Source organism: Diabrotica undecimpunctata, chromosome 3 (genome assembly GCF_040954645.1).
Source record: "Diabrotica undecimpunctata isolate CICGRU chromosome 3, icDiaUnde3, whole genome shotgun sequence".
NCBI classification, from domain to species: Eukaryota; Metazoa; Arthropoda; class Insecta; order Coleoptera; family Chrysomelidae; genus Diabrotica; species Diabrotica undecimpunctata.
The window spans coordinates 143,513,337-143,530,274 of NC_092805.1; the positions used below are offsets into that span (position 1 = coordinate 143,513,337).

Consider the following 16,938-nt stretch of genomic DNA (forward strand, 5'->3'; position numbering starts at 1 on the left):
GAAATATATTTTGTTTACTAAAACATTGTACATGTAAACTTAAACTTAACTAATTTCTATTTGAGTGATTTTGTTGAGGATAGGACGATGATAGGAGAAATATGAAATGAAAGGAAGTGTTTCTGCTGTAATGTGTCTTGAACGCCAAGAACGCTCGAGAAAGACAGAGACACAAGCACGCACCGATTCAACGCGCCTAATTCTCTAGTGCTGCGCGCGCAGCGGACCGATCATGTTTGAGTGGGAGAGAGACGCAAGGCATTCGCCGGTCCGGCGGGCCTCTCTCTCGTTCGGTGACTCATCGTAACAGACGTGAGCGGGCGTTACACTTTTTCATGAATGACTCCGAGCCACAACCTACTTTAAGACGTTGTCACGTCAAAAGTAACTACTACTATAATAGTTACTTTATGTCCGTTACTATCCCATACCCTAAAACAAACCAAGAATTATATATATTATATATTATTATTCTAAATGTTTCGGTATTTTGTTTATTAATTTGTATCGTTACTTTTGAATATTATCCGCGCTCTTTCAGCAAATTTTGTTTAACCGAATGATCTCATCGCACACTCAGCAGAAACAATGTTAGGCCGATAAGATTTGTTAATTTAGAGATTTCTCCTAACTAAATTATAATGGGAAAAAAATTGAATTATTAAGTGGGTGTCCGTAACAATAAGTGTTATATTTTTTATTAGCTAAGGTGAAATATATTTTAAAAAAATTTCGATACGTTATTACTGTCGGCGTCGTAATGCAAGAAGATTATTTTATGATTAGAGGACAGCTTTTATAAAAATCTGGACAATTAATTTCAGAGCGAAGAAGTCGTCTGCTGGAAAAGAATGTACCGACAAAATATTTTATTTTTACATTGTAATTATCACCTCTGAGCACGTGTCAAATGTGTTATTTTAATGAATATTTTGATTCGGTATGTATGTTTATAGTATTGTTCGTAATACGCATAAGTCCAGTTTTTCAAATTTTTATTAGATATTTTTGTACGTCTCATAGAGTCTTTAAGCATATACCCGAACTACTATACTCGCAAAACGACACTCAGTCCTAACTGCAAGACGCAAGAGTCTCGCAGGCTTAGTCTTGTTCTTGCTTAAATCTTGCACGGTCAGTCTTGGTCTTAATCTTGCTTAAATTAGACGGTCTTGGCCTTGGTCTTGCGAAAACGCAAGAACAAGACCAAGACCGATTTTGGGCAACACTATTTCGTTCCATCATAATAAATACTGTTTCTAAAAATCTTTAAATAAAATTTTGTTTCAATTTGATTTTTTGGCTCTTTCCGAAGCTGTTTTACGAATTGTGTGCTACATTTATTAAAACAAAAGATAATTTATAAAATTAATTAAGGCATCTATTCATTTAACTTTCATGACGAAAAAACGAAAATTTTTCAAATCGAGTTTTCTAGAAAACGGTGTATCCTACAGACTTAAAGTAAGAGTATCGTTTAGTATGAGAATACCTGAAAATTTAATAAGTTAGTATCACTAATGCCTAAAAGTTAAAAACAAAAAAGTAATGCGTTAAATTAGCGGTTGACCTACCCAACAGACGTTACAGACGCCTATGACCGGTACTAGAAATTCATAATTGATGGAATCGATTCAACTCTGGACGATATATAATCGCTCCAGTTTTCTTTTTTCTAAATAGAAGCATTCTGGAGATATTTAAAAATAATAATATAAGGCGCCATCTTAAAGAGCTCTAGCTCCTGTAGGAAGCATTTTTGTACTAAGTAGATGAATTGGCAGTGGCGGATCCAGAAATTTTTCTCGGGAGGGGTCATGGGTCTTAAGGGTGATTTTGATATAGGATTTAGATTTTTGCACCTTTACGATTGATATGATTTGTGCCTCATGTAAGGGAACCATTTTCTCACTAACTATTTTAAGTGAGATATTAAACCAATGAAAAGATATTAAAACCCAAATACCCTACGGATGCAAAGAAGGGTACAAAATTAAGTTGTCTTAAATTTAAACTTAAAAAAATAATTTAAACCCACTTACTTTATGACAGTAAAATCAAGTGTACAACATAAAGGAAAGGATAGTTATTAAAATATAAATATTGAAAAATCAAGGACTGTCAATTTAAACTAGGTATTTTAAAGACAATTAATTTAAACCCACCTATTCTATGGCTACAAAATCAATGACAAACCAAGAATAAATAAGTATAAACCAAAGTTAAGTAATTTAAAGTAAAGTAAACATTATTGAATGTATTAAATATTCCTAATAAACTCGTTATCTCGTAATCTTATCGTTGGATATCCGATATCAATTTGTAAAAACATTCATTTCTTCCTGATTGCTATAGAGAGTGGAAACATGGACTCTCGCAATTACAAGTATAAGACGTATAGAAGCCTTTGAAATGTGTGTTTTTCGAAGGATGCTGAAGATTTCGTGGACAGAGCACGTAACCAACAACTAGGTGCTGAGAAAAATGAGGACTGAGAGAGAGCTCCTAAATATTGTAAACAACAGAAAAACGAGTTATCTAGGACATATTTACATAGGGAAAAATATAACTTTCTACAACTCATTATGGAAGGGAAAATAGAAGGAAAAAGAGGTCTAGGAAGAAGAAAATGCTCCTGGCTGAAGAAATTAAGAGATTGGACAGGCATGGACACACATTCGATACTAAGAACGGCTTAAGATATTGAACATTTTGCTGTAGTTATAGCCATCCTTCCGTAATGAAGAAGGAACCTTAAGAAGAAGTGTAAATAGCATTTTATTTAAATTAATTTATTCAACAAAAACATTATATAATTTAAGAATAGTTATTTCTATAATTAGGCATATTAGGCTACAAGTGAGTGAAATATTTTTTTACTCGGTATTGAAATTTTTCGCACGAATTGTCAGCAACAGCCGGCAACGAATGGTAAATAAAAGTTCTGTGATTAAAAATACTATAAGAATAAGATAAGTAAATATTATATAATTTTATAAAATGTATTCTTTTCGCCTATCCGATTTAACAAATCGCTCTATGATTGCATCAACATGTACAGAAATTTCAGGATGCACATTGATGAGTGCTAAACTAGTTACTTTTCCTCCGAAGTTCTATTTCTAAGCCAAGTCTTTAGACGCTTAAGCGTAGAAAAACTACGCTCTGCTGTTACTACACTGACTGGCACTGTAATTATGTTTTCTAATACTTTTAAAATAGAATCAGGAAGTTTTCCATTATTTTGCACGACTCTTTTCCACTTTAAAATCCACAGTAAACACTCTTGTTGTACTGTGGAAGATGCAGTAAATGGTCCAATAATATCCTGGAAAGTATCAACAATTTTTTTAATGCAACTTTATCTTCTGGTGTGTTATCAGTTTTAGGTAAAACAACTCGAAGATTAAATAGATTCATAATTTTCGGTGAAAGTCGTTCTTTTAAATCAGTTAAGATATTGTCTAAAAGGGGTAAATAAGTAGACCTTAGGAAATATTTTTCGCAAGAGTTAGCAGGTTGATTTTGACGAGAAACTATACGAGGCATCTTCAATTTAATGTCTAGTTGTTCAGCTATTTCCTTTACTTCATAGTGAAGTTTGCTAAAAACTGATTCAGCATTTGATCTTTTATTGTAAAGAATGGATTTAATGTCTTCTATAGCCTCAGTAGCCTTCTTCAAATCTAATTTTGGTGACTGAAGAAGATGACTAAGTAATACAGTTGTACCTAAAACATTACTAAGACAAACTACTGAAATAAGAAATTCTGGGCTCCTAATAGTTTACATTAATGAAAATGCATCAGCTGACGTTTTACTGTCCTTCCACATAAAAATTGTTTTAGGAGCGTTGTATATTTTGATGATTGATTCGCCCTGGAACTGAAGATGACCTTCATGCCTTTCAACCCAACGAGTTTCACAAATACCTTGGACAACAGCCCCCAGTTCCTTCTTAAAAACATCATGTCGTTTGGGAGAGGCATTAGCAAAAGCTACTACTTCTCTCATAGTTCCTGAAGCATTACGACATATAACTTTTGAAGAGCTTGCCAAGGAATTATTAAAAATATGATTGCTACATGGACAACGCACAGCATGTTTGGCCGATTTTGTTAATTCGTTAACGGCACCTTTCGTTTTGGATGCCATTACTGAGCAACTGTCGACACCAAAACCTACGCAATCATTTAAATCTAAATTAAAATTCTTTACGGAATCTTCAACAATGTGGCCTAAAGCAACTCCAGTTAAGCGGTGTTCTCTTTCTGAACCGACATCTTCTTCTCGAATCGAATCGTAGGCGATCACAAATGTAATAAAATCTTTTCTAATCTCATTTAAATATAGATATCGCAAATACATTCTTCTTTGCATCAAGAAATGATATCATTTTGAGTAGTCTTACTAATTAATGTAGCATTAGCCGGAGCAGTTTCCAAATGTTGTAGTAGATCATTATCGACGGCATCTATCCTAAACCGAAGCAATGCTCTAAAATTGCCATCATGTTTTTTGTACCATCGATGTTTACAATACTTTTAATATTTTTATCATTCCTATGCCCTCTCAAAGAAATATTTTGTCTACCACAAAGAATAACAGTTTTTAATATTGGATTCAAATTCTTCCTATTTTCTTGAATCATTTCAACTCTTAACTTCCTGCTTATAGGGTTGATGGGTTTTAAATTTAATTTTTTTTAGGATTATTTGATTGATATTTATTTTTGTTTGGGGGGGGGGGTCATCCCCCCTGACCCCCCCATTGGATCCGCCACTGTGAATTGGGTTAAATGGTCTTAAAATTATCTGTGGAATCTCCGGTCTTCCTTTGTCAGGAGAGTTTCTGTACACCCTGTATAGTAGTTAATATAGAAATATACCAAGAAAATAATTTCCATACTATTTTTTCCAGTTTAATCCTTAATATCCCAGAAACTCAACCTTTTTGGTGAAATAAAGAATAACATATTTATACACAACACTCTTGACTTGATTGATTAAAAAAATTTGAAGAAACTCGCGTGAACTATAGCCGTACCGAAAAATGGATGATCTTAAAGATCATAGCACAGCATGTTTGGCCGATTTTTTTAATTCGTTAACGGCACCTTTCGTTTTGGATGCCATTACTGAGCAACTGTCGACACCAAAACCTACGCAATAATTTAAATCTAAATTAAAATTGTTTACGGAATCTTCAACAATGTGGCCTAAAGCAACTCCAGTTAAGCGGTGTTCTCTTTCTGAACCGACATCTTCATCTCGAATCGAATCGTAGGCGATCACAAATGTAATAAAATCTTTTCTAATCTCATTTAAATATAGATATCGCAAATAAATTCTTCTTTGCATCAATAAATGATATCATTTTGAGTAGTCTTACTAATTAATGTAGCATTAGTCGGAGCAGTTTCCAAATGTTGTAGCAGATCATTATCGACGGCATCTATCCTAAACCGAAGCAATGCTCTAAAATTGCCATCATGTTTTTTGTACCATCGATGTTTACAATACTTTTAATATTTTTATCATTCCTATGCCCTCTCAAAGAAATATTTTGTCTACCACAAAGAATAACAGTTTTTAATATTGGATTCAAATTCTTCCTATTTTCTTGAATCATTTCAACTCATAACTTCCTGCTTATAGGGTTGATGGGTTTTAAATTTAATTTTTTTTTTAGGATTATTTGATTGATATTTATTTTTGTTTGGGGGGGGGGGGGTCATGACCCCCTGACCCCCCCATTGGATCCGCCACTGTGAATTGGGTTAAATGGTCTTAAAATTATCTGTGGAATCTCCGGTCTTCCTTTGTCAGGAGTGTTTCTGTACACCCTGTATAGTTAATATAGAAATATACCAGGAAAATAATTTCCGTACTATTTTTTCCAGTTTAATCCTTAATATCCCAGAAACTCAACCTTTTTGGCGAAATAAAGAATAAAATATTTGTACACAACACTCTTGACTTGATTGATTAAAAAAATTTGAAGAAAATCGGATGAACTATAGCCGTACCGAAAAATGGATGATCTTTAAATAAGAACTAGGAGTGACATCTACTAAAAGAAAGTTGAGTTGAGTGCAAGTAAAACTGTATACTCGATGTGAAAAATACCAACAGTGTAGGTTGGGTGGCGATGTTATACAGAAATAATATGATAAAAAATAAGACTTAAAATATTTTTCTAAAATAATTGAATACTTTTGCTATAGACGTAACGCATAAATGCATTATTAGCCAAATTAAAATTATTAAAGGGGAGGTACCTACTGGATTCTTGGGATACAGCTAACTTTCCAAGTAAGTTCAATTTAACTGATGTGATCCATTATTGTTAACATTAAAAATTTCGGAAAAAGGTCGAATAAATAAAGTATAAAACCGAAAACTAATACATTTCTCGGATCAAGTCATTATCAGATACCTACTCGTAAAATAACAGTTCTTCCTACATAAATGGGGGGTAACTGTGATTTAGAAATGGCAATCATCTTCTCGGCTTGCTTTTTCGATCCCATTAGCACCTTTCTGTTCAATATTTATTTTTTCACTTCGTAAACATCGGTTATATATGTAATGCTTTGCTCTTCTTGTCTATTTTCTTCGTCAGATATTCCGCATATAATATGCATAGCAGTGACGCACCCAGGGGTGGGGTGTTGGGGGTTAAAACCCACTCCCCAGGGCATATAAAGTAAAAAATATATAAAGAATAGAAGGAAAATGTAACTTGTCTTCCACACACAATACAAAAAATCCAAAACGCTAATTAAATAATTAAATTACCTGTAACGACCTGTACATGTGAAAGGTTATTTTCATCGCTGAAAGTACTAAAGATTTATTTAAGAAATTGTATTAGCGAAGATTATATTAGCAAATAGAGACTAAGTTTATCCATCAGGACATCAAATAGATGAAGAAGAGGTAATAAACCAAATGACTCTAAAGCAATGCCGTGTATTAGACATTTTATTATAAATTTAATTTGTTTCCTCTTCCTCCTCAATCCTAATCCCTTTTGGGATGTGGTGACACCATCAGGCCAGTTTTTTCACTGTTTCTCTCCATCCTTCTCTGTCCTGGGCTAGTTGTTCCGCTTCATGTAACCCTTGGTTAATCAGTATTTTTGTTTGATCTACCCAACGGCTTGGAGATCTTCCCCTAGGTCTCTTTCCTTCAACTCTACCCTCGACTATCAGTTTTTCCATCGTACCTGTTCTTCTAGCAATGTGTCCAAAATACTGCAAATATCTCTGTTGTATTTGTTTAAGCAATCTATCCTTTACTTTAAGTTGTTGTAATATCGATACGTTAGTGCGATGATCAATCCAGGATATTCTCAACATGCGGCGGTATACCCACATTTTAAAAGCGTCCAGTTTATTTTTATCCGCTTTTTTTAAGGTCCACGTTTCGGATGCATATGTCGCTATGGGAAAAATGAGCGCCCTTACCAGCCTTAGTTTTGTGTGTATTGTTATGTTAGAATTTTTCCAAATTGCTACCAGTTTCATCATAGCTGTTCTAGCAATAGTCAATCTTCTACGTATCTCTCTGTCACACCCTCCGTCATTTGTTATTAGAGACCCTAGGTATATGAAACTATTTACTACTTCAAAGTCTTAATTTGTTATTTATATGTATATATATATATATATATATATATATATATATATATATATATATTTGTTATATATATTTTTCATTATATTTAAATATACATACCTAATATTGGGCTCATGATAAGGGAAGATAGAACGAGTCTGTTGCGAGTAGAATGCGCCTACAGGACAAATACGTTGTATTTATTTTAAATGTCAATTACATTATAAAAAAAAATAAGAACGTATGTTAAATGTGTCTGCAGCTGGTTGTGTTAACTGCAATTCACTAATATTGCTGAAATCAAGCATTTTCAACATTTTTTTGGTCTCTGGATCAACCTCAATGATATCATGTTCAAGAGCAGAGACTTCTGGTACATAGTTATCACGTCTTTCACGTTTTTCTTCTTGCAATTTGATGGAAATACCACGCACTTGTGAATACCTACGACTTTTCATCAAATGTGCGACATAACCTGCAATTTTATTACGTAGTGGTTTTGTTGGAATAATTACGATTTCTTTGTTGTTGGCAATAGAAAGGAGACATCTCTATGATACAAGGGAGCATATGAGAACAGCCATATAAAATAAGATAGGGAAAGATCAATAGAAAGATGGCAATAAGAGTGAAACCACACGGAAGATGTTGCCAAGTGTACCAAGATGCTGATCCCGAGCCTTAGGAACTGGGTAGATTGTCTGTTTTAGGGCGTATCTTAGGCGTAGGTTCAGAAATACAGATACATATAAATGCCTACACTGCGAATATATCATAATTACAAGACAATTAGAAACGAAACACATGCACTTGTAATAAAAATAAAAAATGATCACTGGGTACGCTTTTCGAAAGAAATGGAACATGATTTTTACGGTCTGCAAAAGGAAATATGGCGCTTCATAAGAGGTCAAAGAACGGAGGTAAAAAAACTAATAGAACCAAAACACATACAAAAGGATACGTGGATTGACTACCTAAAAGAGCTATATGCAGAGGAAGAACAAACGACACTAGAACCGGAAATACCAGAAATTACCACAATTGAAGAACTTAATATAAATGTACTGAAAGTTCGGAAAATACTTGAAAACCTAAAGAACAGAAAAGCAGCAGGTAAAGACGGGATACCAAACGAGTTATTAAAATATTGTGGAGCAGAAATGACAGAACAATTAACAACATTAATTAATAAAATTATAAAACACAATAAAATACCGGAAGAATGAAGAACAAGCGGACTAATTCTATTATTCAAAAAAAGGAGATAAAAAACAGCCAGAAAACTACAGAAGTATAAACTTGTTAAATACTACACTAAAACTTGCAACTAAAATTTTACAAGTTCTAATAAATCAGACGATAAGTTTAGCAGATGAACAACAGGGTTTTCGTAGTGGACAATCGTGTACACATTCTACAAATGCAATATTCGTTATAAAACAAATTACTGAGAAATCTAGAGTATAATAGCCCAGCATTTCTGTGTCTGATTGACTTAAAAAAAGAGTTTGACAGAGTAAGACACAAAAATGTAATCCATCTTCTGTATAATAGAAAAGTTCCCCTAAATATTATAAAAACTATGGAAAACATCTACCAAAACAACAAATGGAAGTCAGAATAGATGGACAATTTACAGAACCTATAGAAATAGGCAGCGGAATAAGAAAAGAGGATTCATTCAGCCCCATGCTCTTCATTTTGATCATGGATGAAATCATCAAAACCGTTAACAAAGGAAGAGGATACAGAATGGGAAACAAAGAAAACAAAATACTCTGTTACGCAGATGACGCAATATTGATAGCCCAAAATGAAGATAGTCTGCAAAGACTGGTCCACAGATTTACCGTAAGAGCAAAAGAATTTAATATTAAAATTTCATCTCAGAAAACTAAAACAATAGTAGTCAACAAAGAACCAACCAGATGTAAAATAGAAATTGATGGCATCAGTATTGACCAAGTAATGGAAATAAAGTACCTGGAAATTACACTGTCTAGCTATGGAGACCTGGACAAAGAAGTGAGAGATCAAGTACAAAAAGCAAATAGACTGGCAGGATGCCTTAATAACACTATATGGCAAAACAGACACATTAACACTGAGATGAAATCAAGAATTTATAAAGCCAGTGTAAGACCAATAATGACATATGTCTCGGAGACAAGACCCGACACAGCCACAACGCAAAGGCTACTGGAAACGGCAGAGATGAGAGTACTGAGAAGAATTACAGGAAATAGGCTGAGAGATCGAAAGAGAAGTGAAGACATTAGAAGAAAATGTAACGTAAATTGTATAAATGAATGGACACAAAATAGAAAAAAGAATGGAATAACCACATAAGCAGAATGGAGGAGACCCGTGTCGTCAAAATAGCAAGAGATAAGTTACTAATCAGCAGAAGAAGAATCGGACGACCGCGCAAAAGATGGAGCGACAGCCTTTCATAGAGGTATTAATCCGCCAATGAACAAGCAAAATTGCTTATAAAGAGGAAGAATAAGAAGAAGACTGCGAGTATTCCGACACTATTACTCAGACAATGCTGGAGTGTAATAGATGTACAGTGGAGAGAAACAGAATGTATAGAGAAATAGGTATGAACCCTGTTACTGTGAGAGAGATGATCGTGAAGATGACGAGAAGTAAGGAGGGATGAAGTAGCGTTCACAATTACATTCGAACAGTAATTAAAAAGAAAGAAGAAGAAGATAAACACCAACCGGACCAACGACAGAGATAAGTTCTAGATAAGAGAAGGTAGCGTTTCAAAAATATCGTCGGTCTTACACTGGCCATCCCATTTTCGGAGTACGGTACGTGCGACAGACAATTACGCACAGTAGGAGAGGGTGGTTTTAGTTGGTAGGCAGAATAATAAATTTAATAAAATAAAGGCAGATATCGAGCACAGTTTTATTAAATAAATCTTGCATGGTACTTTCGCTCACTAGAACATCTTCAGGGGCATTTCGTCAATTTTGGGCTATCCAACAATCGCAGAATGTCATAAACATTAAATTAAACATAAAGTTTAACATAACACTACACTAAACAAGGAAAAGCAGTTTAAAATTATTTAAAGAAGTCGAAGCTACATTCTGGTCGGCAACAGGAGTGAAATTCTCTCTCCTAAAATAAAACTGTGCTCCATATCTGCCTTTATTTTATTAAAGTTTATTTATTCGAGCATTCAACCTTATATCAATTTAGAATAAGAAATACCTGAATCTTTGGCACTAATATCTTTAGTACTTTAAATTAAAGTAAAACCCAAATTTTAAAGACTCAAAATGGAGGTAGCATAAAAAAATTCGGTGCCCAACCAACCCTCCACCAGGAAAATTCTAGGCGCGCCACTGATGCATAGGTATATTTGTCTTCGTATTTTGTTAATTTATTTTTTTATTTTACTCGATTCTAGGAACATTTTTTACTAAAATTTAATAAATAGTGCCATAAGCATAATAATATTCACAAGAATGTAAAAGCGTGTACACGTGCACAACTCTCAACATCCTAATTCCTTATATTATGTACTTACTGTTGCACCTATCACGTTTCCAGAATTTTCTAAATTAGATATTATTTATTCTCTTAATAGGTGCTATAAAAATATCATTCTGTCTGTCGACGTAATAGAGACAGGCATTAAAATGTAATTTCAAACAGCTCTTATCTGTTAACTGATAAGCCGTTTTACTTTACTTAGCGCTGATGAAAATTTAACACAGTAAACAACTGAAAGCTTAACATTTCAAACGTAGCCAACTATAGTGTTAAATTGATTGAAAATTGAAAATGGCTGGTAAGTAAATTACTTTTTGTTTCATTTACTTAAATTTTCAGAAAAGTTTTTGTATAAAGTCGAATATAATGAGTTATTTGCAATCGTATGGGTATGTTAACATTAAATATCTTCCGTCGTTATTTATTTATTTAAAAATTCTGTGGTATTCGCATCGTTCCTTCTTTGCTCTTGGTTCTAGTGCAATATGATTAGATATTATCACTCGGTATATATTACGTGAATATATATATATATATATATATATATATATATATATATATATATATATACCCGGTATTTTTAGGGGCCTTGCCCTTCCGGTAGGGATCTATGGAGAAGTATCACTGAGCCGCAAGCCCTTATCTCTTGCCGTACTGCTCCACCATAGGCCGATCAGACACCAGTATATTCTAGTCAAAGCCGCAGATTCATTTAGAATTTTAAACTGCTGCGTTAGACTTTTTGTTTTCTGTACACCGAGCTGGGAATCGAACCACTGAACCAATCGCAGTGAAGCGAGTGAGAAAATTTAATAAATATAGATGATTTTAAGTCTAACTGATATAAATATGTTTTGTTCTTAATCAGGTCGTTCATTGATATTCGGCCAGCTATGATCCTACCATAAAAATCGATTATCGACAAGTTTATGAAGCATTAATTATAATTTAAGAAGCATTGAAGTCTAAAACAATAAAATTTATAAATTTCTATTGAGTGGAACTAAGATAAGAATTATTATAGTCCAGGAAATAATTGTTTCTCAGGACATACCGCTGTTGCGCGTGAAAAGGGGGACAAGTCATAACACTTGAAAACGAGAAAAATACTATTTAAAATTTTACAAAAAAATGATTTTTTTACAGTTGTTTAGAATGATAATCTACTTGAAATTTTTTTAACATGTACTTTTTATAAAAGGATTAACATTTTTTGCACAACAAAATATGCAAGAACAAAATATGTTTAAAGCAATATTTGTTTGACTACCCCGTTTTTCACAAATAAGCATATGACTTACCCTCTTTGTAATTGAACATAATAATGATAACATAGAGGATAATACAAGCTTACTTAATTGCAACGTATATTTAAGTACTAAAAATATTAAACATTAAATACCTATGCATAGCAATCTAGCTAAAAGCTACTTCAAAATTTTAATCGTTGTCAGAAGTTAATGAATCCGGGAGCACATCAGCTAAGTCTTTGTCCGTGGGTAGATTTTTGTAAAAGTGCCACAGTAATTCTGATATGTACGGCAGTAAGTTTATCAGGTGCTTTTTCTTTTCTATCGTTATAGGCACAGGCTTGTTATATGCCTCCTTGGGTAATAAATTTGTAGCCGCTTTTCACCTCTTTCCTAATTCTACGGTCTTGAAAGGTATTTCTTTGTCAAAGAACATCTTTATATTGTTCTAAAGCTATTTTCTTGTGGCATGTTAGAGTAATTACTATTTAAATGGGAATAAGCGACAATTAAAGGTTAAAGTACGTTTATTGACGTTTCAATTTCCACTTCGGAAATCGTTTTCAAAATACAAACATTAGTAAATTATTACTAATTTACTAATGTTTGTATTTGGAGAACGATTTCCGAAGTGGAAATTGAACGTACAAACGTACTTTAACCTTTAATTGTGGCTTATTCCCATTTAAATAGTAATTCAAGAACATCTTGTATTGAAACTGTTTAGATTTTTCATATCGTAACCAACGAAACTGTCTCGTCTCCAGTTTATCTTGTTATTCTGAGTATCAGTTTTGTGGTAAACTAGTACGGAATTAAATTTTCTTCTTCTTCAAGTACCATCTCCGCGGCGGAGGTCAGCAATCATCATAGCTATTCGGACTTTTGAGACGGCTGCTCTAAAAAGTTCATTTGATGTACATCTGTACCTACATCTGTACCTGTACTCTCAGGTTGCGTAGCCATGACCTTCTACGCCTCCCTATGCTTCGCTTTCCTTGGATCTTTTCCTGCATAATCAGTTGGAGCAAGATGTATTTCTCTCCACGTGTAATATTCTGAGATATTCCAATTTTTTTGTTTTACTTGTATTTGAAATTTCTATTTCTTTATTCATCCTTCTTAGAACCTCTTTCTTGTCGTGTTCTGAACGTGTTCTGTCCACGATATTTTCAGAATTCTTCTATACACCCACAGCTCGAATGATTCCAGTTTTTTCACTGATGTCGCATTCAAGGTCCAAGATTCCATTCCATAAAACAAAGTCGGAAAAACATAGCACTATGTGCCCCGACAACCTTCCAACTCTTCCAATTTTAAATTACTTGTATGTACATAGCACTCTTCTCATTTTTTTGAAATTTGCTCTAGGCTTGTCTGTTCTAATTTTGATCTCCTGAATGTAATCATTTGTGGAGTTAACCATTGTTCCCAGATATGCATATTTGTCCACTTGTTCGACGTTGGTTCCGTTTATTAGAATGTTCTCGTTATTTCTTTGAGTTTTCGATATTCTCATACATTTTGTCTTCTTGACGTTCATTGTTAGACCGTACTCTTTTCCATACTCCGCTATTCTGGTCACCGGTCTCTGAAGATCTTCAATATTTTCGGCTAGGATCACAGTGTCGTCCGCATATCTAATGTTGTTAATGGAAACTCCATTTACCTTTATTCCAGCTGTTTCACTCTCAAGAGCTTTTTTCAGAATCTCTTCGGAGTAGGCATTAAAAAGAACAGGGATGCGTATTGGCGACAATATGTGCAGCTTTTCCGCGCTGCTGCAGATAAAATAAAGATTGCCATGATGATCGCCAAAATTCGTAACGGATAGGCACATCAAGAAGAAGAAAAACATAGTACATAAAACAATAAAGATATAGTAATTCTCCAGGTACCATATAAAAGTTGAAGACTTTTAACATGTATCAAGTTAAAAAAAATCATTTTTATAACCAAAAATCGTTTTGTAAGATTACTGTTATTTTTGACGTCTAAACAAATAGAATAATTTTTAAACTCTTACTCGTAGACGAAATATGTTTTTCATATTTAAAAAGCAGACAATTTTACACGAATTAAACAAAAAACTAAGTTATTTTAGGACGATTAGGTAATGAGTACGGATAAGATTAAACTTAAACAGCATTTTCGGTGAGTGTTAAAAATGAGGCAGAAATGAAGATTAGTTGGACCATGCTCAGGGCGAACTAAAAATTTAAGCGTTAAAAAATGTGAATAAACTTCAAACTACTGTTAAGTTTCTGTATCTTCGCTTCTAGTTGATGGATTTTGCTCTTTTTTTTAATTCGTATGTATTTTTTGACTAAATTACAAATATGCAATATTAATAATATTATGTATGAATATGTTATGTTATGTAAGTAATGAACAATTTAATTTGTTTAAAGGGTAAACAATATATTTTTCCCGAAAAATTCAAATTTTTTATTGTATTCTAATTGATTTTGTTCTGTATAATCAAACTTTAAGTCTTTATCTTTAAAATGAAACTAATTACTTTTCTTAACTATTATAAACAAATTATTTGTGAATTAAAATAATAATTCCTAATCTATATCTAATCGTCTCAGTAACTTTCTATAGGAGTAACAGTTTAAAAGTTATTCTAATTGTTTATAGTCTTAAAAATGTTAATACTGTAAACGCCACATAGGAAGATCCAACCTCGCGCATGCGGCGTGTGCCGACTGTATTCGAAGAGGTGGACAGTGGCGTCATGAGGCTTTTTATATAATTAACGGCACCGAATAGTTACCTCTGCGCTACTGACAGCGGGAATAAATATGTAAGCAAGGCACTCCGATCGAATCGGTACGAAAACAAGGATTTGCGCTGGGTCTTCGTAACTGGCTCCTAATTATTGTACTGTACTATACTTATTGTAAATTTTATACCTATACTTATTGTAAAGTTACTGATAACAGTAACTTTACAAAACAATTTTTGGTTATAATAATAGTTTTTTCTTAACTTATCTTTGAAGTTTATTTAAAGAAAAAGTATTTACCTCTCGTACAGGTACCGGTAGAATATTTGTATCTTTATTATTTTATATTTTATATTATTCTTCTTCTTCAAGTGCCCTGTCCGTTGCGAACGTTGGCTATTAACATGGCAATTCTGATCTTATTTGCGGCGCTTCTGAATAGTTCGACCGATGTGAGCCCGAACCACTTCCTCAGATTTTGGAGCCACGAGTGTCTTCTCCTGTCTGGCCCTCGCTTACTGTCTATTTTTCCCTGGACAATCAATTGCAGTAGACGGTACTTATCGTGTCTCAATATGTGGCCTAGATATTCAAGCTTTCTTTGTTTAATTGTATTCACGATTTCTTTCTCCTTTCCGATTCTTTGGATTACCTCTGTGTTGGTGACATGTTCGGTCCAGGATATACGAAGAATGCGTCGGTACACCCACATTTCGAATGCTTCTAGTTTTCTCGTGAGCGTCTCCGTCAGCGTCCAGGCCTCCACACCATACAGTAAGATCGGAAAAATGTAGCATTTAACTAGACGTAGTTTTAGGGGAAGAGACAAATCCCTGCTTATGAGGAGCTTTTTCATATTGCTAAATGCTGCTCTAGCTCGTTCTATTCTCGCCTTAATTTCTGTGGCCTGTTCCCATTTTGCATTTACGTTGGTGCCAAGGTACACATAGGATTCTACATGGTCAATTAGTATGTTACTTATCCGTAACTGTCGAGCAGGCTGTTGCTTCCTGCTTATCAGCATCCACTTTGTCTTCTTGAAGTTGAGGCTCAGGCCGTATTCCTTACTAACTGAATAGACTCTTTCCATTACCTGCTGTAATTCGTCTATGGTACTGGCAAGGATCACCGTGTCGTCGGCATATTTTGCCGATTTATATTATTACAAAAAAAAATACCCCTGGAATAAACAATTTGAAACATTTTTAGACTGACTGATGGATCTAGCTGAAATTTTAAGGGTTTGTTAAGCACTACAAGGTCCTCCTCCTCAGCAATCTCAAAAATGTAAATTAATTTTAATAAAAGTTATAACTAATTAACAATTTTGCCTTCTTTCGCCATTTTTGGAGCAACGAATTCATTTAAAAAAATCTTGAAAATCTCATTTTGAAGGTTTTCGAATTTTTTAACAGATAAAATATTTATATTTAAATATAAATAAATACCATCTTAATGGTAACCAAAAATTCGAAAAAATCGTCAAATACCTACCTATTAAGATGTCCTAAACCCCCTTAAATTTTGCTCATTTCCTTGGAGTATTCTGGAAGGTCATATACGCATAATATATAGCAGATGCGTACGATCTTGTCTTTGTAATATGAAGACTAGCTGAATTAAAAGTAATAGGAAGACAGGTGTTATGGATTGAAAATAAATGATAAAAGCGAAGTGTACATATGTTTAAGGATATGAGAGGAATTCAGTAATTTTTCCGATATCCAAAAAGAAAAGTTCCAAAATGTTATTTTTGGAAACTTTTTTTTTTTTGAGAATTTCCACCTCAACACCATGGAATTTCGTTATTATGCAT

At 33.7% G+C, this 16,938-nt stretch overlaps 1 protein-coding gene across 1 annotated transcript in view; it reads left to right on the forward strand.

Moving 5' to 3' along the window:
- Positions 1-11,278: 11,278 nt before the first annotated feature.
- The window catches only part of LOC140437496 (natterin-4-like), a 49,269-nt gene continuing 43,609 nt past the window's right edge, over positions 11,279-16,938 (forward strand). Inside the window, exon 1 of the mRNA XM_072527058.1 lies at positions 11,279-11,439. Coding sequence (XP_072383159.1) covers positions 11,433-11,439 — 7 coding nt within the window. The 5' untranslated portion in view covers positions 11,279-11,432. The remainder of the gene's footprint in view (positions 11,440-16,938) is intronic.